The 27152-nt window shown below is 45.3% G+C and overlaps 1 protein-coding gene across 12 annotated transcripts in view; it reads left to right on the top strand.

Moving 5' to 3' along the window:
- The window catches only part of THSD4 (thrombospondin type 1 domain containing 4), a 372415-nt gene that overhangs the window by 337982 nt on the left and 7281 nt on the right, over nt 1-27152 (top strand). For 10 of the 12 annotated variants that reach the window (XM_088657004.1, XM_088657003.1, XM_060282606.2 and 7 more), the window contains 2 exons: nt 23343-23522; nt 25839-25983. In XM_088657004.1, the coding sequence (XP_088513130.1) occupies nt 23343-23522; nt 25839-25983 (325 nt within the window). Of the gene's footprint in view, nt 1-16148; nt 16310-19683; nt 21973-23342; nt 23523-25838; nt 25984-27152 lie in introns of those variants that run through there. The other 2 variants (XM_060282610.2, XM_088657005.1) reach the window with 2 other exon arrangements.

Here is a 27152-nt window from a genome sequence, read left to right as displayed (position 1 = left end):
CATCAAAGCATTCCTGACAGATGGCTGTCAAGCCTCTGCTTAAAGACCTCCAAAGAAGGAGACTCCACCACACTCCTTGGCAGCAAATTCCACTGCCGAACAGCTCTTACTGTCAGGAAGTTCTTCCTAATGTTTAGGTGGAATTTTCTTTCTTGTAGTTTGAATCCGTTGCTCCGTGTCCGCTTCTCTGGAGCAGCAGAAAACAACCGTTCTCCCTCCTCTATATGACATCCTTTTATATATTTGAACATGGTTATCATATCACCCCTTAACCTTCTCTTCTCCAGGCTAAACATACCCAGCTCCCTAAGCCGTTCCTCATAAGGCATCGTTTCCAGGCCTTTGACCATTTTGGTTGCCCTCTTCTGGACACGTTCCAGCTTATCAGTATCCTTCTTGAACTGTGGTGCCCAGAACTGGACACAATACTCCAGGTGAGGTCTGACCAGAGCAGAATACAGTGGTAATATTACTTCCCTTGATCTAGATGCTATACTCCTATTGATGCAGCCCAGAATTGCATTGGCTTTTTTAGCTGCTGCATCACACTGCTGACTCATGTCAAGTTTGTGGTCAACCAAAACTCCTAGATCCTTTTCACATGTACTGCTCTCAAGCCAGGTGTCTCCCATCCTGTATTTGTGCCTTTCATTTTTTTTGCCCAAGTGTAGTACTTTACATTTCTCCTTGTTAAAATTCATCTTGTTTGCTTTGGCCCAGTTGTCTAATCTGTTAAGGTCATTCTGAAGTGTGATCCTGTCCTCTGGGGTGTTAGCCACCCCTCCCAATTTGGTGTCATCTGCAAACTTGCTCAGGATTCCCTCAAGCCCATCATCCAAGTCATTGATAAAGATGTTGAACAAGACTGGGCCCAAGACAGAACCCTGTGGCACCCCACTAGTCACTACTCTCCAGGATGAGGAGGAGCCATTGATGAGCACCCTTTGGGTTCGGTCAGTAAGCCAGCTATAAATCCACTGAATGGTAGCATTGTCTAGCCCACATTTTACCAGCTTCTTTACAAGAATACCATGGGGCACTTTGTCAAAGGCCTTGCTGAAATCAAGATAGGCTACATCCACAGCGTTCCCTTCATCTACCAGGCTTGTAATTCTGTCAAAAAATGAGATCAGATTAGTCTGACATGACTTATTTTTCAGGAACCCATGCTGACTTTTAGTGATCACAGAGTTTCTTTCTAGGTGCTCACAGACTGTTTGCTTAATGATCTGCTCTAGAATCTTTCCTGGTATTGATGTCAGGCTGACTGGGCGGTAATTGTTTGGGTCCTCTCTTTTCCCCTTTTTGAAAATAGGGACAACATTTGCCCTCCTCCAGTCTGCTGGAACTTCGCCTGTTCTCCAGGAATTTTCAAAGATTATTGCCAGTGGTTCTGAAATCACCTCTGCCAGTTCTTTTAATACTCTTGGATGTAGTTCATCTGGCCCTGGAGACTTGAATACATCTAAACTAGCCAAGTATTCTTGTACTACCTCCTTACTTATTCTGGGCTGTGTTTCCCCTGCTGAATCATCTGCTCCATATTCTTCAGGTCGGGCGTTTTTTTCTTTCTTGCAGAAGACTGAGGCAAAGAAGGCATTGAGGAGTTCTGCCCTTTCTCTGTCCCCTGTTTGCATTTCACCATCTTCTCCTCTGAGTGACCCCACTGTTTCCTTGTTTTTCCTTTTGCTACGGACATACCCATAAAAGCCCTTTTTGTTGCTTTTAACCTCTCTGGCGAGCCTGAGTTCATTCTGTGCTTTAGCTTTTCTGACTTTGTCTCTACACGTGCTGGCTATATGTTTGAATTCCTCTCTGGAGATTTCCCCCCTTTTCCATTTTTTGTACATATCCCTTTTAAATCTTAACTCAGTCAAAAGTTCTTTAGATAGCCAGCCTGGCTTCTTTAGGCACCTTCCATGTTTCCGTCTCATTGGTATTGCCTGAAGTTGTGCTTTTAATATCTCCCTTTTAACAAACTCCCAACCATCATGAACTCCCTTCCCTTTTAGTATTACTGTCCATGGGATTTCACCCAGCGTTTCCCTAAGTTTTCTGAAGTCGGCTTTCTTAAAGTCTAGAATTTGGACCTTAGTATGCTTGGTTGCTCCTTTCCGCTGGATAATAAACTCCAGAAGAGCATGGTCACTCCCACCTAATGATCCTGCCACTTCTACCCCACTAACCAAGTCATCACTATTGGTTAGGACCAGATCTAAAATGGCTGATCCTCTTGTTGCTTCTCCCACTTTCTGGACAATGAAGTTGTCTGCAAGGCCAGTGAGGAATCTGTTCGACCTTATGCTCTTGGCTGAGTTTGACATCCAACAAATATCAGGATAGTTGAAATCCCCCATTACTACTATCTCACTTCCTTTGGAATGCTTGGCCATCTGTTCCAGGAAGGCATCATCTGTGTCCTCAGTTTGGCTTGGGGATCTATAGTAAACTCCCACAATGAGATCACTGTTGTTTTTCTCTCCCTTAATTTTGACCCAGATACTCTCAATTTGGCTTTGAAGTTTTAAATCCTGGATCTCTTCACAGGTATACATATCCCTAACATATAAAGCTACTCCTCCTCCTTTCCTGTTTGGTCTATTTCTCTTAAATAGATTGTATCCCTCTATTACTACATTCCAGTCATGAGACTCATCCCACCAGGTTTCAGTGATGCCTATTATGTCATATTTAGTTTGCTGTACCAAGAGCTCAAGTTCATCTTGTTTATTTCCCATGCTCTGTGCATTAGTATACAGACATTGAAGACCGTTGATCATTCCCCCATGTCTCTTATTTAAGGATATTTTCGTCCCACCACTAGGTCTGCATGCTGCTTGCTCCATTTGGTCCTTGACATTCGGATGATCATCTTCAGCATTAGATGGACTCCTACCTTCAGGACCACTGTCTCCCTCCCCCACATAAGTCAACACAGGAAATGGCAAAATAAACAGCCCGTTTTTCAGTCCATTTTTCCAAAAGAGAGCTTTCTATTTCCTTCCACAATTCCTTCAAATCTTATTCTCCTTAAAACTCACCAAATATAACTTATCTTTTATAGAAAATAGCAACTTTTAATTTTCGTATCCAATTGATTAAATTCACTTACCTTGTAACATTTAGCTTAGGATAGTGAAAGCAGTACATTCCACAAGGGTATTGCACACAATAAAGTCTTTTCTTCCGCTCACTGGGGGGTCCGCTTCTAGCAGCGGGGCAGCTTTTAAAGTCCTTTCACCAATTTTACAGGATCTTTAAGTCCTTTTACTTTCTCTCCACCTCTCCTGCTGAGGGGGGAGATTTCACAATCTTCCTTAAGGGGTTTCAAAATGTTAAAACAAACAGTCCATGGCTATCTCCGTCCCTGCTTCCCCCTGCATCCAGAGAAAGGGAGCGACCTCCGCATTTTAAAACTCCCAATCCGTAGCCAAATTAGTTCAAATCTTTAATCCAAATTAAGTAATCTTGACCTTTTTGCTGAGAATTGACCACCAGCACCATCCAGAAAATGCAGCTTCACACTCTTGAAGGAAGCAAAAGCCCTGAAGCACCGCGACTCTGACCCTTTCGCTCATGTAGGCTCAAACAGAGCTTTCCGAGGGAGAGGGGAGTTCGCTCTGATGACTGCCAGGTAGCCCAAGCCCCCTCAAATTGGGGTTTCTTCGGGGGTCCGCAGTGCTGATGCAGTTTTCCCCCACCTTCAAAGTGCCAGAGTTTCCTCAGCTGAGGAAACCTGCTTCTGAAAATGGTCGGTGCTCAACCGGAAGTCACGTTATGGGACTTAGTTCTGAGTAATAGGGCTGTGGTGCAAATCTCCCATTGAAATCACTGGGACTTTGGGTGGAACTGAGGCAAACTCATGGTATCTTCATCAGCACATGTTCTGCCCCCCCTTCAACCCCCCCATCCTATCCCCACAATATAAAGAGAAAATACTTTTGGCAATCATCACATTCCAGAATGTTTGGGATTATTATTATTATTATTATTATTATTATTATTATTATTATTATTATTCCTGAAGAATTATCCTTTGTTGGCTCCATATGTTCTCAATGTCTTTTTACCCTACACAATTTCATTAAGAGATTTGAATGGTGTTGCTTTCTCTCTCTGCTCCTATGGTTGTATTCCTTCTGGCCACTTTCCCTCAACCAGTTAAACGGGAGAGAAACAGGTGCTGACAGATCAATTAGGGATCTGTCCCTCTCCCTAATTATTTGGCCATTTCTTCATAACAGTTAGCTAGCAATAGAAGGGCTAAGCTAATCCCCCAAAACACCAAAGCCCAAATGAAAACCAGAAGAGATCACTCAGACCAAATTGGATTCTGACATCATTGGGAATGTGTTAGGACCTGTGGTGGGAAACCTTAGGCCTGGGGTCCAAATATGATCCTCCAGACCTCTGTATCTGGCCCTGGTTTGTCTGGATAGGAAAGGGTGGGTGAGTCCACCATTGCAGAAGCTAAGTATGTTGTGCAAAGGTAAGGTTTACATTCATTGCTCTGCTCATGTTTGCCTCTAGTCCTGCCTGCCACTGGAAGTGAGCCCTTGAACAATTGCCCACATGTGGAATAGTGTAGCAAGGCTTGATCCCTAAGTCAGTGGTTTTCAACCAGTATGCCATGGCACCCTGGGGTGCCTTGAATGATGATGAGGGTTACTGCAGGCAACACGGGCTTCTGCCTCTTTCCCTCCCTCCTCTGATGCCCTCTCATGGCACTGATTCCCAAAGGCTTGCACAGCTGTTTGTCGCAGCAGCCCTGGCTACAAGCTTCAAAGGTGAATGGTGCCTCTGGGGCTGGCCAGGGGGTGCTGGTTGCCAGGAACTGAGGTGGCCTCAGAGTAAGCAAACAAGCAAGCAAGCAAGCAGGCAGGCGAGGGAGCCCAGGCAGCCAGTCTGCCAGCCCAGCCAGCCAGTCTGCCAGCCCTTGCTGTTGGGAATGGACAAACAAGTGGGAGGCCAGGCAGGCAGGCAGGCATTGTGCTGGCCTTCCTTGTGCTTGCCATGAGAAAGGCCTGCCTGGGAGCAGTGGCTAGCTTCATGCTCCGGCACCAGGGGCGGAGAGCAGACAGGGGCATGGCTAGCGTGTGTCCCGGGGGCATGGTGCGCTGCCCGCAGGGGCGTGATGCACGTCCTGGCGGTGTGGCGCCCAGTGCGGGTGTGTGTGTGTGATGGCACCCCACCGGGATTGTGCTGCCAGGGGTGGTACGCTCCCCCACACCCCTCTTCCTCTGCCAGTGCCTGGGAGCTGAGTGCCCAGTGCTGAAGGGGAGCCTTTATGCCATGCAGGCCTGGCAGCACCCACTGCTGCCTCCCAAGGTAAGGTGCTACCCTCACGTTCACCTTTGGTCAGTCTCTGTCAGGCTATTAAGGCTGGGGGCATCCTCTTCCCAGGCCCCTGTGGGGCAGTGTAAGGAGGCACCTCTCTTTGGGGCTGGGGGGGCAGCAGTGGCTGCCCAGAGCATTCCCAAGGAGAGGGGAGGGGAACACTCCATAAAGGAGGGTGAGGGGCTGCTGGCTCTGCAGGCAAGGGTGACATAACTGGGCTCCTGAGCCCCACAGGGGTGCTGCAGAAAGAATGTAGTTGGTCAAGGGAGCCATGGACTTGAAAAGGTTGAAAATCTGTGCCTTAAATGTCTCTCGATCCCTGTGTGCTGTTCTGGGGGTTCTCCAGGGAAGAGTAGGGGAAGCCCATTGTGCCAGCAGGACTTGTGCTGGCTCCAGATGGCTCCCAATGCAGTCACTATTTAGTTGAATTCAGCCCTTGATTTATTACATGTCCTTCATACTAATGTCCCAGGGCAGGTCACAACATGCATTTGAATTAGTATATGAGGAGCAAAGTTAGTGTTTCCTGTGCATAGGACTAGGCTTTTGTGTATGTCCCTGCATTCTAATTTGTTGATTCTATTATGGCAGTTAAGTACTGACAGGGCATGTCTGCAGAGGCTTGTTGTTGGTTTAAAAACCCACCAAAGAACTGTGCAAAACACAATGTCAAGTAATCGTAAATCTGTTTCTGCAGTTTTCTGGTTTTGTGCAAATCTGAGAGGTCAAAAGAATATATGTGTGTGGCTAAGCTCCTGACTCACCCTTACTAGCACACTGGAAAAGAAAATGAAAGCAACTGTAAATTCTCAGCACGCACTTTTCAGATTGCTACTCAATATATCTACTGTAGAAATGTCTAATGGTGATTGCTTGTGCAAATCTGAAGGATGAAAGAACAAGGAATTCCTGAAGCACACCAGAAATAGTTACAAGCAAAAGTGGTAAAGAAATTCAAGTAATGAGTTAGTGGGCAAGGGAAGGGAAGTAGCAGAAAGTGACAGTGGATCCACCCACCCCAAAACACTAAAACAAATAGTCTGCAAACCCCAAGGAAAGCAGTTTTGAGCCTAATTTTCTCCAATTTATTGGATTATCCCTTTATCAGGTAAAACCAAATTTACAAGGGGAAAGGATTGAGATTGATGTGGTTTGAGAGTCACATCATGTGGACTACACAAATTAAATGGGTATAAGGTATATGAAGCAGAGAACCTTCAAATCAGTGGATAAAGTGGGGAAATTATTGGCATGGCAATTTTAAAAAAGACAAAAAGAAATACAAATTGACAAAATTAAGGATGGGGGGGGGAATTATAACCACACAGGAGGAAATAAAAAAGATATTTGTAAAACATTTTAGTAAATTATACAAAGAAGGGGAAGAGACAGAAAAAGAAATTCTAAATTATTTACAAGATAAGTGGTCATTAAAATTAGAGAAAGGAGAATTAGAATATTTAAATGCGCCAATATCAATAAATGAGATCAAAGAAGCTATACAAAGGGCCAAAAAGGGCAAGCACCAGGCCCGGATAGACTTACAGCAGCCTATTATAAAAAATGGAAGAAGTACTATCAAAACCACTACATTTACTTATGAATCATATTATGAAAGAAGGGAAGAACCCAGATTCTTGGAACCAGGCTCATATCATGGTGATCCCAAAACAAGACAAGGATAAAGAAAATATAAATAACTATAGACCTATATCCCTGCTCAACAATGATTATAAAATCTATGCTGACATCCTGGCCCAGAGATTAAGGATATTAAAAGACCATATCAATCAAGACCAAATGGGTTTTCTTCCAGGAAGGAAAATGTTGGATAATATAAGATTGTTAATTGACACAATAGAATATTTGGATATGAAGCCAGGCAAACCAGTGGCAGTTGTTTTAATAGATGCTGAAAAAGCATTTGACAACGTGTTCTGGAAATTTTTGGTGAAGTTAATGGAAAAATTAGAATTGGGCATCCCCATAATAAAAGCAATAAAACCAATATATAATAATCAAACGGCGAATTTGAATATAAATAATGAGATGACCGACTATTTCCCAATACAGAAGGGAACAAGACAGGGGTGCCCACTCTCCCCCTTATTATTCATATTAACCCTGGAGGTCTTGAATGAGGAAACAAGGAGAGATGATGAAATAAAGGGTATAAAATTAGGAAAAAAATCATACAAAATTAGGGCCTTCACTGACGATATGTTAATAATGGTGGAGCACCCAGTAGATAGTATACAGAAATTATTGATTAGGATGGAAGAATTTGGAACGGTGGCGGGGCTCAAAGTGAACAAAGAAAAAACTAAGATTATGGTTAAAAATTTGGACGGTCAACGGAAGAAATTATTACAAGAGAGAAGTGGCTTACAAATTGTAAAAATGGCAAAATATCTTGGAATCCAAATTACAATGAAGAATGTTGACCTATTTGAAGAGAATTATAATAAAACATGGAGAGAAATTAAAAAGCAATTGGACATTTGGCAAAAATTAAAATTATCATTTTGGGGAAGGATATCTACAATAAAAATGGTGGTATTACCTAAATTATTCTTATTTCAAATGTTACCAATAATTACCAAAGATCAGATATTTGAAAACTGGAGGAAGGATATCATGCGATTCATTTGGCAAGGAAAGAAGCCAAGGGTAAAGTATAAAGTATTAACAGATTCCTTCGGACTACCAAATTTGAAACTTTATTATCATGCAGCCTGCTTTGGATGGATTAAAGATTGGATTATGTTGAGAAATACTGAGATTTTGGCTATGGAGGGGTAGAACAACGCCTTTGGGTGGCACTCCTACCTGATATATGGGAAGGTGGCGGCAAACAAAGTTTTCCTAAACCACATAATTAGAAAATCCTTGTATAAGGTATGGGTAACCCATCGAAGGCTACTTGAACCAAAAACACGCTGGTGGGTTTCACCACTAGAGGTTATAGGACTTAAAATTAAACATGGGAAAGATTTGGCCAACATACCAGGAGTTATCAGTAAAAGAACAAGGTGTAGTAAAATTAAAACCTTATGAGGAGATTAAAATATATTGTAGCAGTTGGCTTCAATATTATCAGATTGCAAACCTGTTCAAAGAGGACGAGAAGAAAGGTTTTGAATAAGGAATTTCTAAATCACAAAATGAATTATTAAAATCAGATAAAAAATAATAATACGGTAACAAGAATGTATAATATTTTATTAGAATGGGAGTTAAAAGAAGTTATAAAGGAAACTACAATAAAATGGTCGCAGGATTTGGGCAAAGCAATTAATTTAGACAGATGGGAAAAATTATGGAGCCACGATATAAACTTTACCGCATGCTATTCAATAAGAGAAAATATTATGAAACTGTGTCATCGCTGGTATCTCACTCTGGTGAAGTTGACCAAGATCTATAAAAACCACTCCAATCTATGCTGGAGATGCAATGCAGAGGTAGGAACTCTATCATATGTGGTGGGAATGTAGGTCTATAAAACAGTTCTGGGTTAAGATTCATGAAGAATTAAAAAAAATCAAAATAACAATTCACAAAAAACCAGAGGTATACTTACTGGGTTTACTAACGGATGGCATCCCAAAAGATAAAAGGAATATATTTCTATATGGGACAGCAGTGGCAAGAATATTAATTGCTAAGAATTGGAAAATATCAACAATACCAGAATTGTCGGAATGGAAGTCAAAAATTTGTGAGTTCATGAGAGGAGGCTCTATCCAGAAAGCTAACAAAGAATGGGAAAGCGTAGAATTATATATGAAAGAAAGAAAATAAAGAATAGGAAAGTGAAGAAAGATAGATGAAGAAAGAGGGAAAGGGAAAGTAGGAAATAGGAAATAGAGAAGATTATGAATCGCAAGGTTATTGGTTAATATAACAAAAATAAAGTGTATATTAAAATTAAAAATAAGCAACATAGCAGAATAAAATAGGGAAATACCAATAGGTGAAGGAAGTAGGGGGGAGGGGGAGAGAAAGGGATGGGGGGTTATGAGTAGTAATTGAAGAGATATTAAATATTAAAGATCAAGGTGATGGAGGTTGTTAATTATGTGATCTCTTCTTTTATTGTATTGATGTATTGTCTTATTTTTGTATTTGTGTTATTTTTTGTGTTACTCTTTATTTGTGTTGATATAATTCTTAATAAAGATTATTTTAAAATTTTAAAAATAAATAAATGGGAATGCAAACTCTGGCGTGGACAAGCCATTACTCTCAGTGGAGTTTGGTTTAGCCTCAGCACTGGAAAGGCCTATATCATGGGTAGGCAAACTAAGGCCAGGGGTCGGATCCGGCCCAATCCGGGAATCAGCATGTTTTTACATGAGTACAATGTGTCCTTTTGCGTGTTCAGACCCAGAAACCTCCCCCCTAAATAAATTCACACATGACTCAAATGTTGGTTTGGTTTTTGGCAGAATTTAGGCCATAACTTTATTGATTACAGAAAGTGATTGGTTGCATAGGCTCTGGTGCGACTAGCTCCCTGAACCCTTGCAGGTAGTGCTGACCCAGGACACCAGCATAGTTCAGCCAAGGGTGAACACCTGGATAGGCAGAAAGCCCGGAATAGGCTATGTCCGCCACCCAGATGTCCCCCTGGACTCAGGCATGGGCACAACGCCCTTGACCAAACCATTTGAGTCCCTGGATTCCTTTAACAGAATACCCTTCACATAGGGATGGTGAGAGTGTTCTCCCACCCCTATCACCAGAACAAGTGCGTATCCGCCACACGAGCACATGGTGGTCAGTTTTTGAACTGCGAATTGTGAGTGCCAGCTCAGCATCAGATAGCTGAACATTCTGCAAGAACAAGCTCCTGGGAGCCCTTCCTCGTGCTGATTCCAGCACCACTTCACCCACATGCAGTGCACCAAAAATTGCAATTGAAAAGACTGCCGAAAAGAGTCTCTCCCCATAAACACCAGCAGATTAGCCTCAGCTTGCTGCGCATAGCACACAAAATATCAAATGTGATCGGCATCCTACTGGGCGACTTAGGTGGTTGCAACCTGGCCCAGCCCTCAAGAGCCTTGTGCACCACAAACTTTGCACAAGGGTCTCTAGAATATAGGGAAATACAGAAAAATGAAATGGCAGAAGACTGAATTTGGATGAACTTCACAGCACGGCCCATAAAAGCAGGTGAGCCAAATATTGCAACACCTGGTGTGTGGATGGCAAATTTGTACTGTCGCTAGTCAAAAGCTGTGCTTTGAAAGCTAAAAGGTCTATCCAGGCCTTCTTGTAAGACCTCAATGTGGAAGGAGAAATAGATGCTACTACTCCCTGCAGGACTAGCTGCTGCCAAGGTTCCAAAGCTGAACCGGGAAATATTCAGGAAGTTGCTGGGCCTCTGGAACCAGGGATCTGAAGCACTCCATCTGAAAATGGGATACGGCATCAGCAATATTATTATTAGCGCCAGGAATAAAACGGGCAGAAAATACAATATTAAATTTGCGGCACCGCAGCACAAACGTGTGTAACAGGGCAGATACTCTACTAGAGCGGGATGACTGCTTTGCCAAAACACTCACCACAGTCTGATTATCAGGACAGAAACAGACCTGCCAGTCCTTGAACTCCGTGGTCCAGATGTGGACTGCCACTACAATGGGTAAAAACTCAAGAAAGGTTAAATCACAGGTAATGGCTGCACCCTGCCATTGCTCAGGCCACCTCTGAGTGCACCAACAGTCACAGAAATAAAGCCCAAAACCCAGGGAACCAGCAGCTGGTTTCCAGACTGGAAAGCCCGCTGCATCATAGCACCTATACTCCTAGGACGACCCCTAGGACTAGCTGGGACTGGAATCCTGGAAGGTTGGAATTGGGAGAACAAGGCACCAGAAGAATCAAAAGAAAAGCCTCACTCCCTTCGCTCACATCTGAAGGACCATGAGTAGAAGACATGGAAGGGCCGGGCTGAGACACAGGCTGCCTTCCAAACTGCTAAGCCAAAGATTTCACCTCAGTATTAAACCTTGACACGGCTGCAGGATCTGATCCAATATCAGCCATAATTGCACCCAAACGATCCAGCGTATGCTGGGGAACCGCTGGGGGAGGTGCTGAACACAGTTACTGAGATGGGCCTCTGATCACCCAGTTTGCTGACCCCTGGCCTATATCTCTGACTTTGATTATCAGAATTCTATCATTTTTTATAATAGACTCTCTGATGTGGCTGATCATGCCAATAAACTGATTAGTCTGACAAAATGCATGATAAAGCTTTTAGGACTTCAAGGCTTTCTGCAATAGAACTGCCCCCCCCTTAATCCTTCTTGCCCTCTGCCCCCCCTCTTAACACATATTGTCGGGGGGGGGGGGGGAAATCTCAATTAGATTAGTGGTGAGCTATGTAAACAAAAGCAACTCAAAGCAATAAAAATGCCAGCCGAGAATTTCACAGAATTCCAAGCTATGGAATCATAATGAAATGCAGCACTTGCCCAACACACACAGACCCCCCCATCTCTCTCTCTCAGGATAAAAGCTGATGCAACTTGAAAGCCCCTCTCAAACATTTACAATCAGCCTCTTACACATAGCTGCCAAGTTTTCCCTTTTCTCGCGAGGAAGCCTATTCAGCATAAGGGAAAATCCCTGTAAAAAAGGGATAACTTGGCAGCTATGCTCTTACAGCTTTGTTTCATATTGGGGCACTGTTAGGGTGCATCTGCTTAATAGTCCTGGAAAAGCACCCAATCCTTGTTCTTCTTGCATAAACATCTTCCCCCACCCCAGCATATACCTTTGAATGGTAATGCTAGGTTGTACAGTAAATGGTGGAGCAGCTCCAAGGTTCTGTTATGTTAACTGGCATCCCAAGAGTTAATTTTCTCTGGGACCAGCAATTTACAATGCTGTTAACAAGAATTATGTCTTTAACTCCCGAGCACCCACAGATAATTTATCCATAAATCTACCATATTGCTCCAGGCTTCTAATTTGTTTATCTAAAGTAATAAATTATTCAGGAATATGCAGCCATGGACATTTAGAAACCATAGCTGCCAAGTTATCCCTTTTTTACAGGGATTTTCCTTTATGCTGAATAGGCTTCCTCGCGAGAAAAGGGAAAACTTGGCAGCTATGTTTAGAAACCCATAATATTTTAATTCTCCTCTGGTCAGCTACAATATATAATATATTGTAAAAAAAAATGTGTAGAACATTGATTTGTAGTGAAAATGGCGGCTGCCTGATTTGTAGTCATGTTTAGAGCAGATTATCAATGTCTCTTCCAAATTGCTTTCATTATGAGCCTGTGACAGTTTCCAACCATGCTTGAAAAAGTTATTCCATCATTCTATGCTTCATATCAGCCATCTAGAGCAGCCACACAAATTCCTATGGAAAATGATGTTTCAAGGAAATTTGGGCAACCTCTGAATCCTGGGAGATTCCAGACAGCCAAAAGGAAACCCTGTTTTGCGCCGTAGTTAGAGGATGGAGATGGCGTGGATAGCACCAGTCTGGGTGGCTTTAAAGGGGGATTAGACAAATGAATGGAGGGGGGTAAAGTGATCAAGGGCAGCATGTATTTGAATGCCGCCTGTTGGGGATCTCAAGTAGGAGAGAGCAATTGCGCTCATGTATCGCTTGTGGGCGAGTCAACCACTGTGAGGACATGTTGAACTACATGGGCCATTCACTGACCCAAGAAAGATCTTAAGTTTTCATGTTAATTTAAGACAATATTTTAATGTTGTTTCACATGTTATAACTTGCCCTGGCACCGTAGGGTGAAGGGGAGGTAGTATACAGTAGTAGTAGTAATAGAAGGAGGAGGGGGGATTAAAACGTCCCACCCAGCAAAGGAGGCCATAGATAATTCAAAGCTGAAGGCCTGGTAGGAAACAATTGAAGTAAAAAAACAGTTCGGAAGTCTTAACATGCACAGGAACATGGAGGTTCCTGCGAACACACACCTCAGGTATCAAAGGCCAGGGTGAAGACATGCATCTTCGCCATATACACCTCTCCTCCTGAGAAGCAACGGTCAAGTTTTTGCTCTCTTCTGTTTGAGAGGCCTTCAGGCCTTTGAAGAGTGTCCCTGGGCCAATTTAAAAGTGATTACTTGGGGCTGGTTAGCATCCTGTGCTTTTAATATCTACCAGAAGTAAATTGGGTCCTCCCTTAAAGAGGGCATGTGCTGCAGTGAGACCTGGAACCTGATCCCCTGTGTTGTGGGTGGGTTCGATTGGTCAGCCACAACACCTGATTGGTAGGTCCCTCGTTTCTGGGTTCAATCTGGCCAATGGGACACAGTCCAAACGGATCGAGGGACCTATATATGCCTATGCATGTGACCTAGAGCTTCCTCTTTCAGCGTGTGCATTTGGAACAGCAGCAGTGTGTCCTTTGTGCGTCCGAGAGAGAGCGCAACTTGCCTTTGACGGTTTCATCTTGGTGATTTCTTTCCATTCTCCCCTTTTCTCCCTAGATTTAGTTTTCCCTCTTATCCAGTCCCAGCAGACTGGAGGAGGGCAAATGTTGTCCCTATTTTCAAAAAGGGGAAAAGAGAGGACCCAAACAATTACCGCCCAGTCAGCCTGACATCAATACCAGGAAAGATTCTAGAGCAGATCATTAAGCAAACGGTCTGTGAGCACCTAGAAAGGAACGCTGTGATCACTAAAAGTCAGCATGGGTTTCTGAAAAATAGGTCATGTCAGACTAACTTATCTCATTTTTTGACAGAATTACAAGCCTGGTAGATGAAGGGGATGCTGTGGATATAGCCTATCTTGTTTTCAGCAAGGCCTTTGACAAGGTGCCCTATGATATTCTTTTAAAGAAGCTGATAATATGCGGGCTAGACAATGCTACCATTCATTGGATTTGTAACTGGCTGGCTGACCGAACCCAAAGGGTGCTCATCAATGGCTCCTCTTCATTCTGGAGAGAAGTGGGGTGCCACACCACAGTCTTATTCAACATCTTTATCAATGACTTGGAAGATGGGCTTGAGGGCATCCTGAGCAAGTTTGCAGACGACACTAAATTGGGAGGGGTGGCTAATACCCCAGAGGACAGGATCACACTTCAAAATGACCTTAACAGATTAGACAACTGGGCCAAAGCAAACAAGATGAATTTTAACAGGGAGAAATGTAAAGTACTACACTTCGGCAAAAAAAGAAAAAGAAAGGCACAAATACAGGATGGGAGACACCTGGCTTGAGAGCAGTACATGTGAAAAGGATCTAGGAGTCTTGGTTGACAAATCTGACATGAGTCAACAGTGTGATGCAGCAGCTACAAAAACCAATGCAAGTCTGGGCTGCATCAATAGGAGTATAGCATCTAGATCAAAGGAAGTAATAGTACCACTGTATTCTGCTCTGGTCAGACCTCACCTGGAATACTGTGTCCAGTTCTGGACACCACAGTTCAAGAGGGATACTGACAAGCTGGAACGTGTCCAGAGGAGGGCAACCAAAATGGTAAAAGGCCTGGAAACAATGCCTTATGAGGAACGGCTTAGGGAGCTGGGTATGTTTAGCCTGGAGAAGAGAAGGTTAAGGGGTGATATGATAGCCATGTTCAAATATATAAAAGGATGTCATATAGAAGAGGGTGAAAGGTTGTTTTCTGCTGCTCCAGAGAAGCGGACACGGCGCAATGGATTCAAGCTACAAGAAAGAAGATTCCACCTAAACATTAGGAAGAACTTCCTGACAGTAAGAGCTGTTCGGCAGTGGAATTTGCTGCCAAGGAGTGTGGTGGAGTCTCCTTCTTTGGAGGTCTTTAAGCAGAGGCTTGACAGGCATATGTCAAGAATGCTTTGATGGTGTTTCCTGCTCGGCAGGGGGTTGGACTGGATGGCCCTTGTGGTCTCTTCCAACTCTATGATTCAATCCGTAGTCTCTTGGAGAGATTTGTTGCGGGCCTTTTTTTTTTTTCCTTTTTTTTTTTTACTTATCGCTGTTTAAACAGCGGCTTTTTGGCTATCGATACAGCAGCGGATGCATTTCAGGGTGCTGTGGATTGTAGTTCTGAGCCAATTCTGAGCTTGTTTTTTATTTTCGCCTAGCCGCACGTACTCGGAGTTCCTTCGGTATACTGCGGCCTCCTTTCCTAGCGCTTTTGGCCCGAGCGCCATTTTATTTTGGCACAAGTGCCATCTTGTGGGTGCTGAGCACCATCTTAATTTGACGGGAGCGCCATTTTGTTTTACTTGCTGAGTCTTTGTTTCCTTTTGGGCCTTTGTGGGTTCTCCCTGCTTTTGGTAAAGGAATCAGGATGTCTGTTAAAAGGAATCGTAGTACTGCTCTCCCTTCAAAAAGGATGATTAGAGGCCCGTCTCAGGCACTCCATTCAGCACAGGCCCCGGCTGTTCCTCAGTATGCGCTTGATTGTTTGGATTCCATCATGGCTAACATGGGGTCAGACCCTGCAGCCTTGACAAGACTCAATACTGAACTGGAGTCTTTGGCTCACCAGTTTGGGAGGTAGCCTGATGCTCAGACAGGCCCTTCCACATCTTCCACTGTTTATGAAGCCTATGGCCCCTCAGATGCGAGCGAGGGGAGCGAGGCTTATGATCCCTCTGCTCTCTCAATTTCAGCCTTCAAGGATCCCAGTTCCAGCCAGTCCTAGGGGTCTTCCTAGGAGTTTGGCTGCCATGGTGCAACAGGCCTTCCGACCTGGGCTGCCTCACTCGCAGTCAGCACCCCCAGGGTCGGGGGTTCAGGCCCCCAAGTTGCACAGCATGTTAGCAGGGGGACTCTTTCCCAGTCTAGCTCCTCACATGTTTTTAGTTCTATGCAGGTTCATTTGAGGGAGGCGATCAGCCTCCAGTCTTTGAAAAAGAATCTCCCGGTGCCAAATGTCCTGCCTTCCTGTGGCAAGCGTCAGAAGAGTCGCTGATCCAAATGCATGGCCAAGAGATGCGGAGACTGTGATTCCTCATCTTCTACTGGTACGTCTTCTGAGTCCTCAGATGCTGATGCTGATGTGGTTCTGGGTCTCTATTGGGGCCACAGCGAAGGGGCTTCAGGACTCCCCAGGTGGGCATGGCAGCGTAGAGTCAACACACAAAGGGCTAGGTATGACCTTCCCCTCGAATGCATCAATGGTGAACCGGTCAAGGACGCTAAAGTATCGACCAGTGTGGATATTATCCCTGGTGCCTTCCAGGATGAGAAATAGGATAGTCAGTGGTCACTATGTGGACATTTTCAAACTCCTTCCCCCAAATGAATGCCCAGACATGGATAAGCAAGTCACATCAGGAAAGGGCAAGGCTGACTCCCTTAAGGTGGAGTGAACATTTGAGAGATGGCTTGATGCCTTTCAGGTTTTTGCGGGGGTAATTTCTGCAGCTTATCCCAAGAGACATTTGCACCGGTGGATATATCAATCCTTGGTGTGTAAGGTCTTTGCAATGGCTGGTGAGGCGGCAGCTATAAGCTACGATGAGAATTTTTGTCGTCAGGCTGCCAAGATCCCTTCTGTTCGATGGGATCGTAAGGATCTGGATACGTCTTTCCTAACTTTGAAAGCAAGTCCACTGAGCAGCCAAAATACAAGCAGGATGTTAAGAAGCCAGGAAGGCGCCTTGTTTGTTGGGAGTATAATAAAGGGCCCTGCCATCGTCAGGGATGAAAGTCCTCTCACATTTGTGACAAGTGCTTTGGGAGTCACCCGTCTACTTCATGTGGAGTTAAGCGGCCCTTTCGAGGGGCGAGGAGAGGTCCTCAGCATGAACAGAAAGGATCCTCTCCTTCAGCAGCCTGCGATGTCAAGTAAGGTCTTACTGACCTTAGCCCTTACTCCCATTAAGCTGCCCGCCTTGTGGGCGTGGCTCTGCAAGTACCCCGACATAGCTGCCACTTCCTATCTGGCTTGGATTTTCTGAGGGCTTTCGTATCCCAGTGACATTCCCGCCCAGGGCTACCAAGGTTGAAAACCAGAAGTCTGTCAGAAAATTTGCCTGATGTTGCTAAGAAAAAGATTAGGAAGGAGTTGGCCCTGGGTAGGATGGCGGGCCCATTTGAGCACCCTCCTTAGACTTGCACCTTTCCCCTTTGGGTGTTGTGCCTAAGAAGGCCCCTGGTGAATTTTGTTTAATTCACAATTTATCTTACCCGTAGGGTTCATCAGTAAATGATGCAATACCTCCTGAGTTGTGTTCTGTGAAATATGCCACCTTTGATTAAGCAGTTAAGTTGATCAGGAGTTTTGGGAAAGGTGCACTTTTGGCAAAGTGTGACATGGAAGCTGCCTTCCGCCTTCTTCCTGTTCATCCACATGTGGACAAGGCTATGCCGATGGGCTGCTCTGTATCTTGTGCAGCTTTTGAGGCTTTCAGTACATTTTTGGACTGGGCTTTGCATACCAAGACTGGTTTTAGGGGCATGACCCATTATGTGGATGACTTTTTTTTTTTTTGAAGTTCTGCAGCCAATTCTGAGGAATGCTTGCAGTTGATCATAGCCAAAATGCCAAGAAGCAATGAGGAATGCTCGTTATTACTGCAAGCATTTTATGACCTAACTAAAGAGTTGGGTCATGCCCCTAAAACCAGTCTTTGTCGTACCTTGGAATTCAATTGGAAATTGTAGCTCAAACGTCCGCTTTCCCCAAAGTAAAATTGGTGGCTTTGCGTGACATTATTATGGAATTTTTGCCATGGGAAAAAGTTACTTTAAGGCAGATTCAGTCCCTACTGGGCCATTTGAATTTTGCCTACAGGGTAGTTGCCCCTGGCCACCCCTTTTGCACATGCTTGGCTAAACTCTGCAGGCCTGAGCTCACCCCATCACCGGGTGCAGTTGCCCAGCGAGGTCAGGGCTGACCTCGAAACGTGGCTTGAATTCCTGAGGGAGTTCAATGGTGTATCCTTGTGGCAGGATACCTTGAATCTGCAGTTTGATTTCCAGGTTCACTCGGACGCTGCCGGTTCCCTGGGTTTCAGGCTTTATTTCCGTGACCGTTGGTGCACTCAGAGGTGGCCTGAGCAGTACCACCTCAGTACCCCAGTACCCCAGTACACAGGATTTAACCTGAGCAGTACCCCAGTACCCAGGATTTAACCTTTCTTGAGTTTTTCCCCATCATAGTGGCAGTCCACATCTGGACCATGGAATTCAAGGACCGGTGGGTCTGTTTCTGGTCCAATAATCAGGCTAGGGTGAGCATGTTGGCAAAGCAATCATCCCACTCCAGAAGAGTTACACGCATTTGTGCTGTGATGCCTCAAATTTAATATTGTATTTTCTGCCTGTTTTATTCCTGGCACTAATAACGATATTGCTGACGTCGTATCCTGTTTTCAGATGGAGCGCTTCAGATCCCTTGCTCCAGATGCCAAGCAGTTTCCGGAATATTTCCCGGTTCAGCTTTGGAACCTTGGCAACAATTAGTCTCGCAGGGAGTAGTAGCGTCTATTTCTCCTTCCACTTTGAGGTCTTCTAAGAAGGCCTGGGTGGATTTTAAAGTTTTAGAGCACAGCACTCCGCTAGCGATAGTCTAGAGTCACCATCCACGCACCAGGTGTTGCAGTATTTGGCTCACCTTCAGTTTATGGGTTGTGCTGTAAAGTCCATCCGAATTCAATCTTCTGCCATCTCATTTTTCTGTAAGTCTCTTTATTCTAGAGACCCTTGTGCACAAGTTTGTGGTGCACAAGGCTCTTGAGGGTTGGGCCAGGTTGCAGCCACCTAAGTCGCCAGATAGGAGGCCAGTCACATTCAATATTTTATGCGCTGTATGCAGCAAGCTGAGACTGGTTTGCCGGTTGATTTATGAGGTGAGACTCTTTCTAGTGGCTTTTTCAACTGCATTCTTTGGTGCACTACGTGGGGGCGAAGTGGTGCTGGAGTCAGCACAGGGCAGGGCTCCCAAGGGCTTGCTTTTGCTGGATATTCAGTCGTCTGACGTTGAGCTGGTGCTCACTATTCGTAATTCAGAAATGGACCAATTGGGCAGAAGTGCCTTGATGAAGCTGCTTGCCACTGGTAAGCCCGGCCCTTGTCCGGTTAAGGATGCCAAGAAATATTTGTCACTTCGCCCTCCTGGGGGTGGTCCCTTCCTGGTCCACATGGATGGGTCACCATTGAGGAGGCAGCAATTTGCTGCAGTAATGTGCAAGGCACTGGCCACGTGCGGCCTGTCGGCCGGTGCGTTTGCACATCATTGCTTTTGCATTGGGGCAGCCTCCACCACTGCACATTGGGGCCTGTCCATTGATGGGATTAAGGATCTGGGCCACTGAAAGTCTGATGCATACAGGGGTTATGTGCAGAAGCAGCGCTGAGGTGCAGTTATTAATATTGTTCTGTTCATTCCTAGGTCCACCCACCCTGCACATCTGGATAGTCGGGCACAGCATTGTCCACTGGGCCAGCTAGAGGGTGGTGGAGTCTGGATTTGGACGCAGGCTTGGGCTCCCTGACCACGTGAGCGTATCGTGGGTGTCCAGACGAGGAATGCGTTGGGAGGAGCTTCTCCCAACAGTGCGGGCAAAGGTGTCTGCGGAAGGCATGCTTGTGGCAGTGGTGGTGCAGCTGGGCGAGAACAATCTGCCAGAAGCTCCCGGCTTGAGCCTGCGGACCTGCATGCAGGAGGACTTGGAAGAGTTGAAGGCAGCTCTTCCCGGACTCAAAATTTTCTGGTCGCAGCTGCTGCAGCAATGTATGTGGCGAGGAAGCTGATGCCCAGCTGCCACTGAGAGGGCCAGGAGGCACGTCCAGAGTGCAGTGGCCAAGAAGGTTCTAGCTTTGGGCAGGACGGTGATCTGTCACCCGGGCATTACCTTCCGTGATGTGTCCCTTTACAGGCTTGGCGGTGTTCATCTGTCTGTGATTGGGAATGATTTGTGGCTGACCTCCGTGTCAGCGGGGTTAAGGGATTGTTTACAGGTGTGAGTGGTTGGCGGAGAGCATGGGTGCTCTCGTGGCGGATAGGCTCTGGTTCAGGTGATAGGGATGGGGGATGTGATGGCCTGGGACTCGGGCTCGGACTCTGAACCAGAGGAGTCTCAGTCTGCACTGGATCCTCTGCCTCGGACATCAGCTGAACCAAGTCTGGGGCCTGATTCTGAGGAGCCTCAGTCTGCACAGATTCCCCTGCAACAAGCACCAGCTGAGCCGAGTCAGGGGCCTGAGCCTGTCCTGGCTCCAGAAGCAGGGAATACTTTGTTGCCGTCAGCTGGGTCATCACAAACAGCTGGTCCACTACCGGCTGAGTCAGGAGAGGCTGAGGCGGCTCCTGGGTCTAGTAACCCACCAGCGTCTCCCGAGCTGCAGAGACTCAGGTCTGATTGAAGGAGAGACCTGAGTACTCGCAGGAGGAGTGCTCGCCTTCGGGCGAGACAGGGTGGTGAGTCGTCGGGGGATTGCGACCGGCCATTACCCCATCAGAGATAAAAAGCTGTCAGACTCCACCCCAGGTTGCGGGAACAACATTGCTGCATGCCAGATCCTGCCTGTGTTCCTGTTCCTGACCAAACCCCAACAGGGTCAATTTCACCATTCCTCACCTCTGATAAATGCACCACTTTCTCAGGAGAACAGTGCACCACTGAGGAGACTCCGCCCCCCCCCCCGGCCTAATTTAGTTAGACTGCAACCCAGCCACCTCAACTGCTGGCAGGACTTTGCAGAGGGGCAGAGCTACTGCCTCACCCACAATGGCCACAGTGAAGGGTGAGGGTGGCAGGGAAATTCAAGACTGGCACAGCAGTCAAGCCTGGATAAGGCCCAATGCTGCCTCAGTGGGTGCTGCTGCCACCCACACTCAGAATGCCCCATTTCAGGGCTTTCCTCAGAGCTCTGCCAGCAAAGAACCATCACCATCATCTAAACTGCTTAAAGCCCAAATAGACTTTTCAGTAATACTGAAGTGAATTCACAAATTTTACAAGCATTGAAATATGTGGGACGTGGGTGGCACTGTGGTGTAGCTCCCATTGTTTGGTCCCTGCTCCTGCCCACCTAGCAGTTCAAAAGCACGTCAAAGTGCAAGTAGATAAATAGGTCCCGCTGCGACGGGAAGGTAAACGGTGTTCCCGTGTGTTGCTCTGGTTCGCCAGAAGCGGCTTAGTCCTGCTGGCCACATGACCCAGAAAAACTGTCTGTGGACAAACGCTGGCTCCCTCGGCCTATAGAGAGAAATGAGTCGTTCATGACTAGATCTAACGGTCAGGGGTACCTTTACCTTACCTTTTACAAGCATTGAAATATAACCAACCATACTATTAAAAATGCAATTAAAATAATCCCATTAAATCAGGAGACTCAGGTTAAGAGATCAAGGTCTGTTACAGGGCAAGAAATGTTGTTGGGAGGTAATATTTTGATAAGAAATGTGCCCATGGGGAAAAGAAACAAAATCAGTCCTCGCTGACTGCAGCTTTAGACAACTGCTTGTGGATTCATTGTTTAAGTAAACAAACAAACAAACAAAGTCTCATGCAACTGACTGCAAATGTGTAGTTTGACCCTTCATATATTTCCATAATCTTAAAGTGGAACAAGACATTTCTGTGGCGCGAGAAGAGTCCTGACCTATTTGCCTTATTCTCATGGACTGATATAGCTGCTTTGCTAAAGAGAACAGTTATTAAACCTGAAAGGTGGAGCCTCCTGTCTGTTTTGCTTGCTGGGCAAAATCAATTAATCCTTCTGATTCAAGTCAAACGATTGCAGCATTATCTGTCTTTGGGAACAAAGTTGTGATAAAGACAAAGGGGCAAAGTGTAAAAACCAAAGACCAGCTGCTTCTCCTTCACCACACAGGAACAAACAGGAACAAAAAATACAGACAAGTTCTGACAATATCCACCAGCAACCGGTATAACAACAACAACAACAACAACAACAACAACAACAACAACAACAACAGCAACATTCTTTATACCCCACCCATCTGCCTGAGTTTCCCTAGCCAATCTGGGCAGCTTCCAACACATATAAAAACATAATCAATGTCAAACATAAAAACTTCCTGACACAGGGCTGCCTTCAGATGTCTTCTAAAAGTTCTGTTTAGAATTTGCTAACAGCTGCAAAAAAATTGATGGTGAAAAAATGGTTATATTTTGCGCTCTCTCCATTGGGGGTGGGGAGAGAAGCTAGTTCACTTATGGAGATCGGGTGAAATATCTTAATTCATCAAATTTGCCTATTGAAAATGGTAAGCAACCAATTGAGGTGGGGGGTGGAGCTACCTCCATTACATTTACTACAATGTGCTCTGTGCCGCTTCCCTTGCACCTATCCCGAAGCTGTGGTTAGTGCAGAATACTGCAACATGATTGCTGGCAGGAGTGAGGCCGTGTCAGGGTATAACACTTGTGCTCAGAGATCTTCACTGGTTGCCCATTTGCTCTCGGGCCACGTTCAAGGTGATACTATTAGTATATAAAGTCATTAACAACATGGGACCTGTTTACCTGCAAGAATACCTCTTATGCCATATATGCCCACTCAACCACTTTGATCAATGGAACTGGCCCTTTTACAGGTGCCCCATAATACCTGTTCAACATCTGTTAGAAATGGATCTTTGATGTTTGGCAGCACCTGCACTCTGGGACACGGAGCCTCTTCACGCCAGGCAGGGGCCTTTCTGCACTCTTTCCAGCGCCTGCTAAAAACAGTTTTGTGTAGACGAGCCCCTAGACATGTAGAGTGTTGAAGTATGGTTTAATCTGTTTTTAGTCTATTGCTGATTTTACCTTTTGAGCACATTAAAGAGTTGTTTTTATCTGCTTTTACTGATAAGAGTATTATTCTATTCTGTCTGTAAATCTCTTCTTTGCTTCATAAAACTTATAAACCACTTGGTTGCAGGAAACCTCAGAGCGGTTTCCAAACAGAATAGAAAAATGTGACTATTAATTAAAAAAAAACAATTAAAATTAAGCATTCAACTAAAAAGACAGTCTACAGTTTATGAAGTAAGTGAGTATGTATCTCCACCTCTGTTTTCTGTTTCTTTATATATAGTGCTCCATTGAATGCGGCCGTGGAACTCAGCAGAGAGAAGTGATTTGTATTCGAAAAACTGAAAGCAGCTTTGACATGCTGAGCCCTGAGGAGTGCTCATTTCTGGAGAGACCTCCCAGCCAGCAGACCTGCTACCTCAAGCCTTGTGGCGCTAAATGGTTTAGCACCGAATGGAGCACGGTAAGTACTCAGCTGTGTTTGGTTAATTCTTCTGCCTTTCTCTCAGCCCCAAAACACAAATGCTCAGCTGAAGTCTGTTCCTATGGCCAGCCCTGGAGAGGTTAAGCAGAGCTCTGCTGCATCCGGCCAAAGGCCCTCCTAGTCCAGCCTCCTCTTCTCCTAGTGGCCAACCAGAGGTGTGTGGGAAGCCCCAAACTAGCAGCAGGGGGTGGGGGGGCTCCCCTGGGAGGAAAGGTTGCAGAGTTTGGGGCAAGTGAGAGGTGACATGATAGCTGGTGGAGGTGCAGCTTCTAGTCCTCCAAGGATTAGGGGACCTGAGGAGCTCCCACACAGACCTTTAAAGTGGCTGGTCAAACTGAAGAGAGGAATCTCTATCTAGCTCACTAATGTCAGCACTGACTGGCAGTGACTCTAGTGTTTCAGACAAGGGGCTTTTTGCAGCCCTACCTGGAGGTGCTGGAAGTGAACCTGGGAACCTCTGTCACTCAGCTGTACCATGCATTGATGAAATACAGGATGAGTTGCTCATAGTCTGCCTTCCCGCTGGATTCCTTGTTGAACTGCTTCCCTCTCCTCTCTGCTGAACCATCTGCCTGCCTCCAGGCTACCAGACCTGACACCTTCCAAGTTTTTCAGTGTATAACAAATCCTTTTGAGGACTTGACTTAAAGAAGTAATCTGTGCAGTGACATTTAACACTGAAGGAATGCAAGTAAGGAATTGTCTGTTTAGTCTGCTTCCAAGGCGCTGATGAAAGCATCTTCAGCAAGGAACCCAACTGGCTGGTCATCAGCATCCTGTTCACCCAGGTAGCTGCATGCAGCTGCCATTTCCCACTAATAAGTTTCTAGACCCCAGAACATCAGCTATCTTAGCTGGGGAGCTTGAATACCCTTGGTTAGAGCTGAAGGAGGGAACCCTTTTCAAACTGTGAACCGCCTTCTCTTGTGGAGAGCACCCCAGGGGCCATTTGTTGGTGGTGGGTGGGGCCAGAGGCAAAAATGAGTAGAACAATTAATATGAATTTTACCTTTGACCATAGCTGCCAAGTTTTCCCTTTTCTCGTGAGGAAGCCTATTCAGCATAAGGGAAAATCCCTTAAAAAAAGGGATAACTTGGCAGCTATGCCTTTGACATGTAAGCTAGTTTCTAGAACTCTCTCTCTCTCTCTCTCTCTCTCTCTCTCTCTCACACACACACACACACACACACACACACACAGAGAGAGAGAGAGAGAGAGAGAGAGAGAGCTAGCTCTATCCTCCATCCAGGCAAGCAAGGGCAAATCCCAGTTTAGCAAAAACACTCCAGGAGGGTACGGTGTGGCCTCGGGGGGAGATGGTGTGACTTGGTAGTGTGTGTGGCCTGAAGAGAATCAGATGGAGAAGCTTGGAGGATCACAATTGACTGCATTACTGGAGGTCCTCCGTCTGTCTGTCTGTCCGTCCGTCCGTCCCCGGTTAGAGTGTTGGATACCTGGGGCACTAGGACTACAGATCCTGCCCAATCACTGGGTATCTTTGGGTTAGGAGGTTATGAGGATACAAAAGGGAGGAACCAGAGCCAGACATGCCACCTTTGGTTCCTTGGAAGAAAGGTGGGCTGTAAATGTTACAAGGAAAGAAGCATATAAAGGTTCTTGACAGTCACCCTGCTGGCAGGAAAACCTGTCTCTTCTGCACAAGTCAAAACATTCCTGTATCTCCTTCAACTGAGATAAAAATAGGTCTAGTGGACATCAAGTGGTTTGTGAAGAGCTCCTTCTTACTTGGGTATCTTCAGAGGGCTGTGTGTGTGATGAACCTTCTCGTTCTCTTTTGATTTCATTCTTGCAACCTCCTGCCTCCCAGAGTCCTTGAAAACAATATGATCCCAAATTGCTTCAGACTGCTAAGTGAGGAAATTGCTTTGACTGTCCCAACTCTGCCCACTCATCTACATTGAGTGCTTTGCTTCCTGCATAGGTTTTCTTGAACACACAGAAGGGCAAATTACTCTTACCACTCCTGTTTTAAGGCAAGAGAACAGCATTCTGAGAAAGCAGTAAACTAGAAGCTGCAAAATGACAGAGCTGATGTTCCGTTGATGTTTTGATTTGGGGTTGATCGTGGGTCAACACCTGGCATGCCACTCCTGATCTGTGGCAATTCCCAAAATGACTGAGTAATGTTGGTACTGGTCACAGTGTGGTGGATTGCGTTGCAGAGAGGGTTACTTCTGAGTAAACATACATAGGGCTGCACTGTGAGTGTGGCTTTCTTTCTTAATTTCATACTTTGCCAGAGCATTTGTTTATTTATTTTAAATGCATTGCAGTGCTCAAAGTCCTGCGAAGGCGGCTTCCGAGTCCGAGAGGTGCGTTGTCTCTCCGATGAAATGACGCCCAGCAGCAGATGTGACTCCCAGCTTAAACCCGAAGAGAAGGAGCAATGCAACACTCAAGACTGCATACCCGAAATAGGTAGGACAACTGGGGATCTCCATCTAGTGGAGGAAAAAAGAAACTGACCCACTGTGCCTACTAAGGCAAGCCAATAAGGTCAGATTTTAACAAGATGTAAAAGTTTGGGTGTGTGTGTTTTTCTGTTTAACAAGACCAAAATAAGCAAGTTTCTATGGTTTGTTTTTCAAATAATATTTATTGATTTTCTAACATTCCAAATAACAAAAATTCACAAAAACAAAGAACAAAACAAAAAAAGGAATAAAAACATAAAAAAGAAAAACATATAGAATCATAGAGTTGGAAGAGACCACAAGGGCCATCCAGTCCAACCCCCTGTCAAGCAGGAAACACCATCAAAGCATTCTTGACATATGCCTGTCAAGCCTCTGCTTAAAGACCTCCAGAGAAGGAGACTCCATCACACTCCTTGGCAGCAAATTCCACTGCCAAACAGCTATTACTGTCAGGAAGTTCTTCCTAATGTTTAGGTGGAATCTTCTTTCTTGTAGTTTGAATCCATTGCTCCGTGTCCGCTTCTCTGGAGCAGCAGAAAACAACCTTTCACCCTCCTCTATATGACATCCTTTTATATATTTGAACATGGCTATCATATCACCCCTTAACCTTCTCTTCTCCAGGCTAAACATACCCAGCTCCCTAAGCCGTTCCTCATAAGGCATTGTTTCCAGGCCTTTGACCATTTTGGTTACCCTCCTCTGGACACGTTCCAGCTTGTCAGTATCCTTCTTGAACTGTGGTGCCCAGAACTGGACACAGTACTCCAGGTGAGGTCTGACCAGAGCAGAATACAGTGGTACTATTATTTCCCTTGATCTAGAGGCTATACTCCTATTGATGCAGCCCAGAATTACATTGGCTTTTTTACCTGCTGCATCACACTGTTGACTCATGTCAAGTTTGTGGTCTGCCAAGACTCCTAACTCGAGATTCTCCCGCCGGTCAGCAATGGTGGTAGACTGGAAGTCCTAAGCAAATTTCTTTTGAAAGGTATATTGGTTTTTCATTTAGGCTTTAGTCTTTTTATTGACACACACAACATTTGAGTGCCCAGGAAGTCTCTAAAAGATTCCACCAGCAACCTGTATGGCATTACATCAGGGAGAGGTAATGTGCTTTTCAGATGTTGTGGTATTCAACTCCCATTGACCAACAGGATCAGAGAC

This window comes from Zootoca vivipara, chromosome 13, assembly GCF_965207765.1.
Source record: "Zootoca vivipara chromosome 13, rZooViv2.hap1.1, whole genome shotgun sequence".
Lineage (NCBI taxonomy): Eukaryota > Metazoa > Chordata > Lepidosauria > Squamata > Lacertidae > Zootoca > Zootoca vivipara.
The sequence above is the reverse complement of the archived record's forward strand: the minus strand, read 5'-3'. Positions and strand labels throughout refer to the sequence as shown.